The sequence below is a fragment of the Nansenia antarctica genome (assembly GCF_963989245.1).
Source record: "Nansenia antarctica genome assembly, chromosome: 6".
Taxonomy (NCBI): domain Eukaryota; kingdom Metazoa; phylum Chordata; class Actinopteri; order Argentiniformes; family Microstomatidae; genus Nansenia; species Nansenia antarctica.
Genome location: NC_137676.1, coordinates 62,016,873 through 62,027,459, shown reverse-complemented (window position 1 = coordinate 62,027,459; position 10,587 = coordinate 62,016,873). Strand labels below are relative to the sequence as shown.

General features: G+C 42.8%; 1 protein-coding gene across 1 annotated transcript; it reads right to left on the bottom strand.

The window, feature by feature from the left end:
* Positions 1 to 5,004: 5,004 nt before the first annotated feature.
* LOC308161132 (E3 ubiquitin-protein ligase TRIM35-like) lies at positions 5,005 to 7,868 on the bottom strand (the record flags this gene model as incomplete). The annotated part of the gene is made up of 6 exons (XM_080535086.1): positions 5,005 to 5,555; positions 6,198 to 6,316; positions 6,400 to 6,422; positions 6,522 to 6,752; positions 7,024 to 7,119; positions 7,461 to 7,868. 6 exons carry the CDS (start codon positions 7,866 to 7,868, stop codon positions 5,005 to 5,007), a joined length of 1,428 nt encoding a protein of 475 aa, XP_080391212.1.
* Positions 7,869 to 10,587: the final 2,719 nt, after the last annotated feature.

The window sequence follows — 10,587 nt, the reverse complement described above, 5'->3', positions numbered from 1 at the left end:
AACGTGTGTATGTGTGCATAACAGTTATTATACACAATCATATAGCTGTATACAGATTATGAACACTTACCTGGACTTGATTGCTCGACAGCCACGAGACATATATGGTGCAGGGACCAGCGATGCCATGGTCCATGAGATCCCCTCTGCAGCTGCTGGAGATGGCTGTCGATGTCATTGCCAGCTGCAGAGTGAATATCTCGGATGCCATGGCATCGCTCCCCGCAAAGGCAACGAGATGCTGCAGGAAAATATCGGATTATTTTTCCTTCACAATGAAAGAAAAGTTAATGATTATTGGATGACTACAAATAAAAATTACCTGGAATGGCTGAGACAGTTGAAATGTCCTTGTTGCCAATCTCCCATCAGGATATAAAATGTTAATGGCAACGCAATCATTGGTTTCCTCGAGGCTTCCCAATACCGCCATTCTGTCATTTATTGCCTTAACATGGTGATGGAAAGGTTAAAATTACATACAATTTCATGAATGACGTTCACTATAAATGACTACATATTTGTAACTAATCATCACAGTATGTACCCTTCTCCGGCGCTGCACCCCATCCATCATATGCATCTGTCTTATCTCCTATTGTAATTAAAACATATCACAGCTTCATTACATTAGTAAAGTTTGTTAGTAACTACAAATGTAAACGTGTACCATAATTCCTGCCAAGTAAATTAATGTTCTTACCCTCGCTCGATCAATTGAGTCCTGCTCTTCTCTCCAACCCTGCAAATTCTATAAATATAAAATGTATTATTTTTCTAAACCACCCGGTGGTATTTACACTTATAGGTTATATGGAGAATATGGTAATTAATGTATTTCATACAAATGTCTAATAATAATAACATCAATACATTTTCGATCAGATCTATCTTCTTCGACCCTTTACTGACTTTGCCATAACATTTCTCATTTCTTTATTAATACCTAATAACTAGAATTTCACATAGATAAGCACAATTCTTTATCCAGTAACACTACCCCCAAAAAACTATAATATATGGTACAGTGTGGAAACTGATGTAAAACATTTCATAGCATATTTACATTGATCAACTCAACAGCTCTGGCTCTGGCTGAAGGCTGAGGCTCTTCCTGAGGCACTTCCTGAGGCTCTTCCTGTAACATGTGGAAGTCAATTGACTAAGGGTTAGGGTTAGTCAACATATCTGTTATAGGAGCACAGTCTAATACTGAGCTACTGAGATGCTAACCCATGGAATGGCCGGTTGATGCGCCGTGCGTTCTAGTGTAAGTGTTGCTGCTTTCTATACAGGATCCCTAGTCGTTGATTTGCAGTATAGTAAACATTTATTGCTTTAAAATACACCACATACGCTTACTCACTTGTACAGAATTAACAATAATCAAACTCAGCGCCAAAGCATTCAAAACCTATTTGCCCAACAACAGTACTACCTTACGGTATATACCTGCCTCAGGTAATGTGTACAGTGAATTGCATATACATATCACAGGACCATATCTGGCCCCCACAATATCATTACACCAGTCATTAGACTCCACTTCAATACATGTATAGCAAACAGAGGTCAAATCATGTTTTGTGTAGTTTACCCCTTGAAGGTAAGGACTTACGTTTTGAGCAACATCTGCAAGGACTTCCTGTAAAATGCAGAGGATGACATATTACATTTGTGTGATTTTGTCATACAATTCTGAGGGGAAATAGTAGTTTTCTACCTGATATATATATATATATAAAAAAAAAAATTTAAAGTATTTTTTTCAGAGTGGGACAGTACCCACTCTTATTTTTATTGATAGACAGTATAAATTATGACAGGAAGGATGGGTGAGAGAGAGAGAAGGGATGACATGCAGGACATGTCCACGGCCGGAATCGAACTGGGAACCCTGCGGTTACATGGTCAACCCCTTCTACCTGATCAGGCCCGGATTAACCCCCTAGGGTGCCCTAGGGTGACCAGACTTGATGTGTGCCCCCCCCCCCCCCCCCCCCCCCCCCCCCCCCCCAACACACACACCCTCCTACTTTGCAAGTGAAAGTGTGATATTTACTATGGTTACAAAACCCATAGATTTACAAGAGCATATAACTACAGTACAGGCTCATCCCAGTTGGGCCTAATGCCGTAGTATAGCCTTTACACTGATGCTCAAATCTGAATGCAACTCACATCCCAATGCAACACGACTTTCTATATATAGGCTAATTATTTCCATCATAAATGGCCTGAGACTACATGCTAAACCATAACAAAGGGGGAAAATGCACATACTGTATACTACAATAAAACAAGCTCAATACCAACCAAGTCCAATAACGACTGTTGCAGGCATATAAGAATAAGGACATATTTTCTGTCAGCATTAATGAAGCGTACTACAGGTATTATGGAAATAAACAGCCTGTCTCTTTGCCGCTCTGCTCACCTTCGTGATGCTGTATCAGACGTAGGCTATAGCCCTGTGCATCACACAGTTTACCTCAGCCACAGCGTCATATTAGCCCCAAATAATCATAAGTAAGCCTTACCTTTAGCAGAACTTCTTTTTTCTTGATTTTACGCAGGCAAAGTCGTTTACTAAATCCTCAAAGTCCATCTCTTTGACCAACTCGGATTCAATTGCCAGCAGGGAATCTTATTATTATCAGGCCTCTCTTATTGCACTATAGTTCTCTCTCAACGCTTTGGTAGAGTCAGTCCTACAACTCCATCTAGTACTGGACAGTGGTTTTAGAGTCCTGCTGATGTTCACATCCTTCTTTTTAAATATCCGGCTCCATCGGTGAGGGGATGCTGCACAAAACGCATACAATGACTGAAGTAGGTCAAAGAAATCACTCGCATCCTTACAGCTATTAATGCTGTTTACACCGACAACATTAAGGGAATGTCCAGCACAGGGCACGTAATGAATCAGGGGGTTTGCTTTTTTAATGCGCCTGGAGGCCGTTATATTTACCCGAGTCTAACCCCAGGTCATGACATGAACCATTCTTACTCCACATTCAGGTCATGACATGAACCATTCTTACTACACATCCAGGTCATGACATGAACCATTCTTACTCCACATTCAGGTCATGACATGAACCATTCTTACTCCACATTCAGGTCATGACATGAACCATTCTTAGTAAGAATTTCTTACTACACATCCAGGTCATGACATGAACCATTCTTACTACACATTCAGGTCATGACATGAACCATTCTTACTCCACATTCAGGTCATGACATGAACCATTCTTACTCCACATTCAGGTCATGACATGAACCATTCTTACTCCACATTCAGGTCATGACATGAACCATTCTTACTCCACATTCAGGTCATGACATGAACCATTCTTACTACACATTCAGCAAGACTTGCTCCAGTGTGGCTGTGAATGGGCTCGCTCCCTCGCTCTGCTGCCCCCCACACACACACACTGTTAACTTCGGTGCTCATTTTAGGCCTAGGTGAAATAAATAAAAAATCCCAATTGTTGGGACATTTTTAAGAGTGTCCGTATGTCTGGAGTCTTTGCCTTGCTTAATATTTCGCTTGGCAGAGCCACTCAGTTGTCGCCTGTACATTTGGATTTCTTCGTTGATAGTTTGGCGTCACTGCGTCATCGCGCACTTGTCTGTGACTGGGGGGGGGGGGCACTTACACCGAACTCGCAATTATTTATCTTTTTATACATGATAGCCTAAATATAACCGTTAGTTTTGTACCTGTGTGGATGACTTCCAGTAAATATAGCCTATATTTTAAAAATGTGCGCAAAATATTTTAAAGGTCTCTTCATTGTCCGAATAATGTGGTGCCCCCCCATTGGCTGGTGCCCCAGGGCTTTCACCCGATGCAATATATGGATAATCCGGGCTTGCATACGGTGTTTTGAAAAGCATGACAGTATTCATCCACCAGGATGTAATGCTGAGTGCACTTTGAATGTTCAGTTAAACATGTCAGGGGAATGTTTTTTAGTGAGGGGAGAGGTCTCTCTGATTAAAGTTTGTTTCATATCATCATTAAAGCATTTTACACTGACCTTGATTGTGAGGTGTGAATCATAATGTCCTGATAAGTGGTGTTTCTACTTGATCACTCTGATTTCACTGCTTACATAACCTCAACCAGTTAACAAGAGATAATCACAGCCAACCTGAGCTCAATGTGACAGGGTCTGGTGAAAAGGTCCCCATGTAAGGCAAGGGCTTCTTTCTTTTTGACAGATTATGGTACAGATTGTAAACTTTCAAATGAGGTGTCATACATTGAAATCTAAATAGTTGAAGAAGATATGCTTATTTGAATGTTGGTACCCCTCAAACCAAATACCAGTGAATATCGTTCTGAATCTAAACAGACGCGTTTGCTACCATCGCGTTTGGTAATCACTAAACACTGACCGACAGCAGATCTGGGATCAGCAAAAGAGCTTTTATTAAATGTCCCACAATTTACATATGAGGAGATCTTCCCAATGCAGAGCACTAGTCATAGAGGAATCACATTCTGCCTGTTGGATTAGGATTCATACTCTGAGCAAAGTAAGCAAGTAAGTATAATGTCAACACAGCAATTATAACTACTACAGCTTATGATAAAAAAATAAATCTTAATAATTTGACAGCCTTAATATTTTATATTTATGATTCTAATATCATAAGACTCACTTCCATGCCCCTGAGACACATTTAGTAACAAAAGAAAAAAGAAAGAACATACAGAATAAACAATAACAACTTTTTTTGTTGTTTAAGAACTCAACATTCTTAAGATACAATCATGAATATAAATCATTCAATTATTGAAAATGATAGTGTCGTGGATTTATTACCACACTTGTCATCAACTCTCTATAATTACCAGTGAGTCAGCATTTATATCAGCAAATGTAATGAAGCCTTATGTAAATGATTAACTATGTATCGAGCCTGTTATTGACTTTGGATCGGGTGGGAAAGACGGGTGGCCACCCCACCCCCCACCCCCCCTCCTCACTGGGATGACATCACGGTCAGAGACACCTCTGATTGGCAGATCTGTAGATCAGGGTGTTTAGCATCACCAGCTCCTCCAATAGAGAAGAAGGGGAACAGTCTCTCAGTGAAGGTGTGTTTATGAGTGTGGATGAGTGTCATGTCTTCAGGGTCGTAGAAGGACACCTCCCCCTTGTTGTAGTCCAGCTGTACTCTGATCCTCTGGGGTCTCCTCTTCAGAGTGATGGTCTTACCCACTACATCTCTATACTTACCATCCGTCTGTCCTATAGCCCAGATTCCATACTGTGGTGATGCATATACCACCCCCTTTCTGTCCCTGGACTCTTTAACCACACCCATGTGCCAGACAGGATGGTCCCCCACCTCCACCTCCCAGCTGTGCTCTCCTGAGATGAACCCCTCAGAGGCCAGAACAGTTGCAAACTTCATGAACCGTTCTGGGTTGTCAGGCAGCTGCTTCCTTGACCCTCTCTGTCTCACACTGGTCAGATCATCAGACAGAGAGAGCCAGGGATGTGCAGTGTTGGGGTCCAGAATCACAGGAGCTTCAAAACAAACACAGATGCATTCTACACATTATGCGCTGTATTATTTATTATACATATTATACATATATAATATATATATATATATATATATATATATACATATGTAATATGTATTATATATTATACATTTGTGATGGCAGCTGGTCAAATGGAACGTGAGCATCATATAATGCCTAGGTGAGAATGTTAGCTATAGCTAGCTATGTACTGTAAACTTCCCTTTGAAAAGCCTATCTGACCCAGTAACACTGACAGATATTAACAGCTGGCAGCTGTCAATCTAGAGGGGAAGTGGTTGGGGGCGGGGTTAACCAGCTATTGTTACCGCCCATTACCTGGCTGTGCAGACGTGTGAAAAACTCAGATCTTTAAAAGGCTTTTTCTCAGGAATGTGATTTCAGGGGTACATTCAAATACACATGTCGTCTTCTGTTTTCTTCCAATTTCACATAATTTGAAAGCTGACAATCTGTACTTTCAGACTATGTCAAAAACTGAAAGATGACTTTGGCACCTGGCTGGTCAAAACACTGGCTGGTGTCACATAATATTATTATGAATGTATTAATGTGGTATGTTCTATGAACGTGTTCATATAATCTATTAGATATTCTTAATCCAATTCTGGTCAGTACTAACCGTGCTTGACAATCCCCTGCATCTTCTCCCAGACTCTGAACTGCAGGTTGCCCAGGTGTTTGGCCACGTCTATCAGCCCTCCTGAAACCTTCTCTGGGTCTGGCAGTGTGAACTGGGCTCTGGAAGAACATTCAGGAGTCAGTGCTGCTGTAGGCTTGGGTTCAGAACCCCAGAGAAGAGAGACCAGAGACAGATCACTTACCTTTCCTTACTGGCCTTGAAGTTCTGGAGAGGAACAGAGGAGAATTGTCATCAATGCTAGTGATGTCATCAATCAGTCTCTGAATACATTTACAATTACTGTCTGAGAGAAGGCATCCTTACCTGCAGGAAGGAGATGTCTTCAGCTTTCAGCTCCTTCTCTAAGGCTGTGAGTGTGTCTAAAAGTGATGATATCTGTCTGCTCAGTGCCTCAGTCTTCTCCTTCATCATCTGACTCTTCTGCTCCTCTTCCTCCCTCAGTGCAGCTATCCTGGCCTCCTCTTCCTCTCGTAGAAACTGGTGAAGTTTCTCAAACCCCTCCTTAATCTGTCTCTCTGTGTGCTGGGCCTGGCTCTGGAGACAGCAAGGGGAATAATATTATGATCACTGTAGTTTTACTACCATATAGTACGTTAACTAGTTTTACTTTAACTTTGGTATTATTATTATTATTATTATTATTATTATTATTATTCAAAGTTCAGGTGAAATGTATGCAGCTCTCTTTATGATTTTGAGTTGCAGATGCATGACTATCAGTTAGATGTCAACAGCATCCAATACTGAGCAGAACAAGAGAAGACCACATCACTGAATACAACACGTTGCCTGACGTACACAGTACCTTAATGTGTTTTGATGTTTCATCACAGGTTTGTTTAACTTTGTTAAAGACCTCCAGCTTCTCCTGTAAGGGTTTCAGAGCTGTCTGGAGTTCCTCCTGGATTGAGACAAAACTTTACTGAGGACATTTCTGGACTCATTTGACAGTTTCTGTTTACCACAGTTCTGTAGGAATCATGATCATAATCCTTATAGTCTGTCAGAGAAACACATTCTCTCAGCAGAACTATATTTGTTATTCCAGACAAAAAAGGATGAATCAAAGTCAAATTAAAACAGAAACTAAAAACGATCGTTCATTTTTATCATTGTGAAGAAAACAACAACCCTTTATCTTTTCAACCAGTCTGAATGCATGAGCAAAACATCAAGTGACATAGCTGTCTATCACTCACAGAATTTTAAATAGTCATCTTATTGTATCTTATTTATGTTTACCTTATGCTCCTGTGCAGCCTCGTCTACTGGGACACAGTCATGAGACTTGTGTTTCTTTGAGGCCTGACACACCACACAGACAGGCTGTTTATCCTCCAGACAGAAGAGCTTGCGTTTCTCACAGTGCAGACTGCACAGCACCCCAGACCCTGCCTCAGCTCTCTGACTTCTCTGCTGTAAGAAGGCCTCACACACGTTCTTTAGGGCTAGGTTAAAGTAAAGAGGCTCATCCATTGAGGATCTTCTCCTACAAACTGGACATTCCCGAGATCCCTTGTGTCCCCAGTATTCCAGCAGACAGGCGTTACAGAAGCTGTGGCTACATTTCAGGAGGACAGGATCTTTAAAGATGTCACGGCACACAGGACAGGAGAGATCCTCCTCTGGGAGAGACGATGTAGCAGCCATGTTCTCACACGATGCCTGTTCCTCTTCTGTACTAGCTCTCTGACCTCTCTCCTGTAACTGAACTTCAAATGGACTGTTGCCTAGTAACCTGAACACAAACATGTAGTCTAATTAACGGTCATTTAGTAGTAGTACTAACTGTTGTATAAAAAAGCAATATCACACTCAAGGTCGTGCTGTTACTGAATATATACCTCGTAGATCCTATGATGATGTACCCACGTCAGCTATAGCTCCCGGAGTTAGCCACCGTTAGCTAACAATGACTCGGCTCCCAGTGACAGATGGCTCACAGCTAACTCAACCGCACTCACCACCCGTTGTTTTGCTAAGTCATAATCATACAGCCAATTTCTCCACATATACGGCCAGAGCTAGATATGTAACTGGAGTAGTAAATGCGTATCTATCTGTAATTCAAATAGGAATATTACCTCTCGATTTCCGCTATTGTCAAAACAAAGATGGCACCTCGACTAGGCCAGTTTAAATTTTCAAGATGGCGGCGCGCTCGGTCGCGAGGCTGGGGAAGCTTCCAAAATCGGTGCTTTTAAGTGTTTCTAAGTACATTTGTATGTACTTTTTTATTTTAATACTCATAGGGAACGGCTGTGTAAATAGTACACAGCAGACAAATTCCTCCCAAATTTCGTTCTTCTTCTTCTTCTTCTCGAATTTCCGGCAGTGTAGACGCTTTCGCGCATTACTGCCCTCTACAGTTCAGAGTGATACTCCGCTCTGCACTCTATATCCTCTTATAGAGGTCTGTCTTGTGGAGGAAGGACAGGACACTTCTCTTCACAGCATGCTGCTCCTTTCCCCGGCTGAACAGGGACTTGTACTCCACAGTGGGTATCCCAATATTGGCTAGTTCCTCACATAGCTGAGCTCTTTCTGTCCTGTATTTCTCACACTCAAATAGGACGTGGACAACAGTCTCTGCTCTTCCACATTCACACAGGCCATCCGGGTGTTTTCCCACTACTCTCAGGCAACTGGCTAGCCCGCAGTGCCCAAGTCTTAGCCGAGTCAGTTTGACTGAATCTCTTCTGTCACCTTCCGTGCACACGCTCCCCCTTTTGACAGATGCCTGCGCTGAGAAATACAGCCTCCCTCTCTCTTCATTATTCCACTCCTCTTGCCACTGTTTCTCAAGCCCCTCCTTTATGGAACAGTAGAACTCAGGTTTGCCCAGCAGGATTCCCACATCTATGTGCTGCCTCTTGAGTGACATTCTGGCCAACTTGTCAGCTATTTCGTTCCCCTCTACCCCTGCATGCCCTGGGACCCAAAGGAAGCCTATATCGACCCCCACTTTCTGTGACCTATACATGCTTATCATGGCCTCATTCACCAGGTCGGCTCTAGCTCTAGATGACCCACTCCTCAAGGCCATCAAGGCGGCAGCTGAGTCATAGCAGATTATGACTTTGCTTGGTTTAACTTGTTCAATCCACCAGAGTGCCCAAATGATTGCCATTAGCTCTGTGGCAAAAACAGATGCTCCGTCTGTGACTCGCAAGCCTTGCTGGACTTGGGGCCCACCAGGTAGATTCCACACCCTGCCCTTTGGCTAACTGGGTCCTTAGACCCGTCTGTGAAGACCTGCATGTGCGTCCCCCATGCCGTATTTAGGTATCCTTCTACCCGCGAGCTTGTGATGCCTCCCTCCTGCTTCCAGTCTAACAGAGTTAGATCTACAGTGGGCTCTGGGAGTAGCCACACTGGCACAGCTGACCAGAATGCATGTACTAGGCCTACTTTATTTTTGTCTACTCCCACTCTTTCAGCCAACTCTCCAGCGTCAGCTAGGAAATTTCCTTTCTTCTTCCCATCAGCAAACTCCCAACTCTTATTCACTAGGCACTTGGCTGAAAGACTCAGACTAGAACCTTTCAGTTTGGCCCAATAATGCAGTCCTAGCTTGCTGCGCCTAATTCTAAGTGGCCACTCTCCCGTTTCCACAAGCAGGGCTGGGATGGGAGTCGTTCTAAACGCCCCACAGCAAGTTCTTAGAGCTCTTGATTGCACTGCGTCTAGTTTGTCCAAAGTGGACTTTGCAGCGGATCCATAGACAAAGCTCCCATAGTCTATTGCTGACCTGACCATTGCCTGATAAATCATTAACATTGTCCCCCTCTCAGCTCCCCATTCACATCCAGCCAGGCTCCGGAGGATGTTAATTACTTTTTCACATTTGCTTCTCACTTTCCCTATGTGGACTCTCCATGTTAGCCTTTCATCCAACCACATTCCAAGGAATTTGAATTCCTAGACTCGTTCTAGGGGAGCCCCATATAGTTTTAGCTGTACCTGTGGTATTTTCCGTTTTAGCCCAAACACCATGAACTTGCTCTTTGGCACCGACATTTTAAAGCTCCACCTATCTGCCCACTCTTCTATCGCCTTTAGCCCTTCTTGATTTTTTTTTAAAAGGAATTCCACATTCCTGCCTCTCCTCCAGATGGCCCCATCATCCGCAAACAGAGACCTGCCAAATCCTTGCCCTATATTTTTAAAGATGTCATTGATCATAACATTAAATAGTACTGGGCTGATTACTGAACCCTGAGGGGTGCCATTCTCTATATGGACTGTTTCGGAGTAGGCCCCACCCACTCTCACCTGGATTGTTCTAGCCATGAGAAAATCCTTGATCCAGTTGAACATCCTCCCCTTTACCCCTGCATCATGCAGATTAATTAGTACTCCCTCCTTC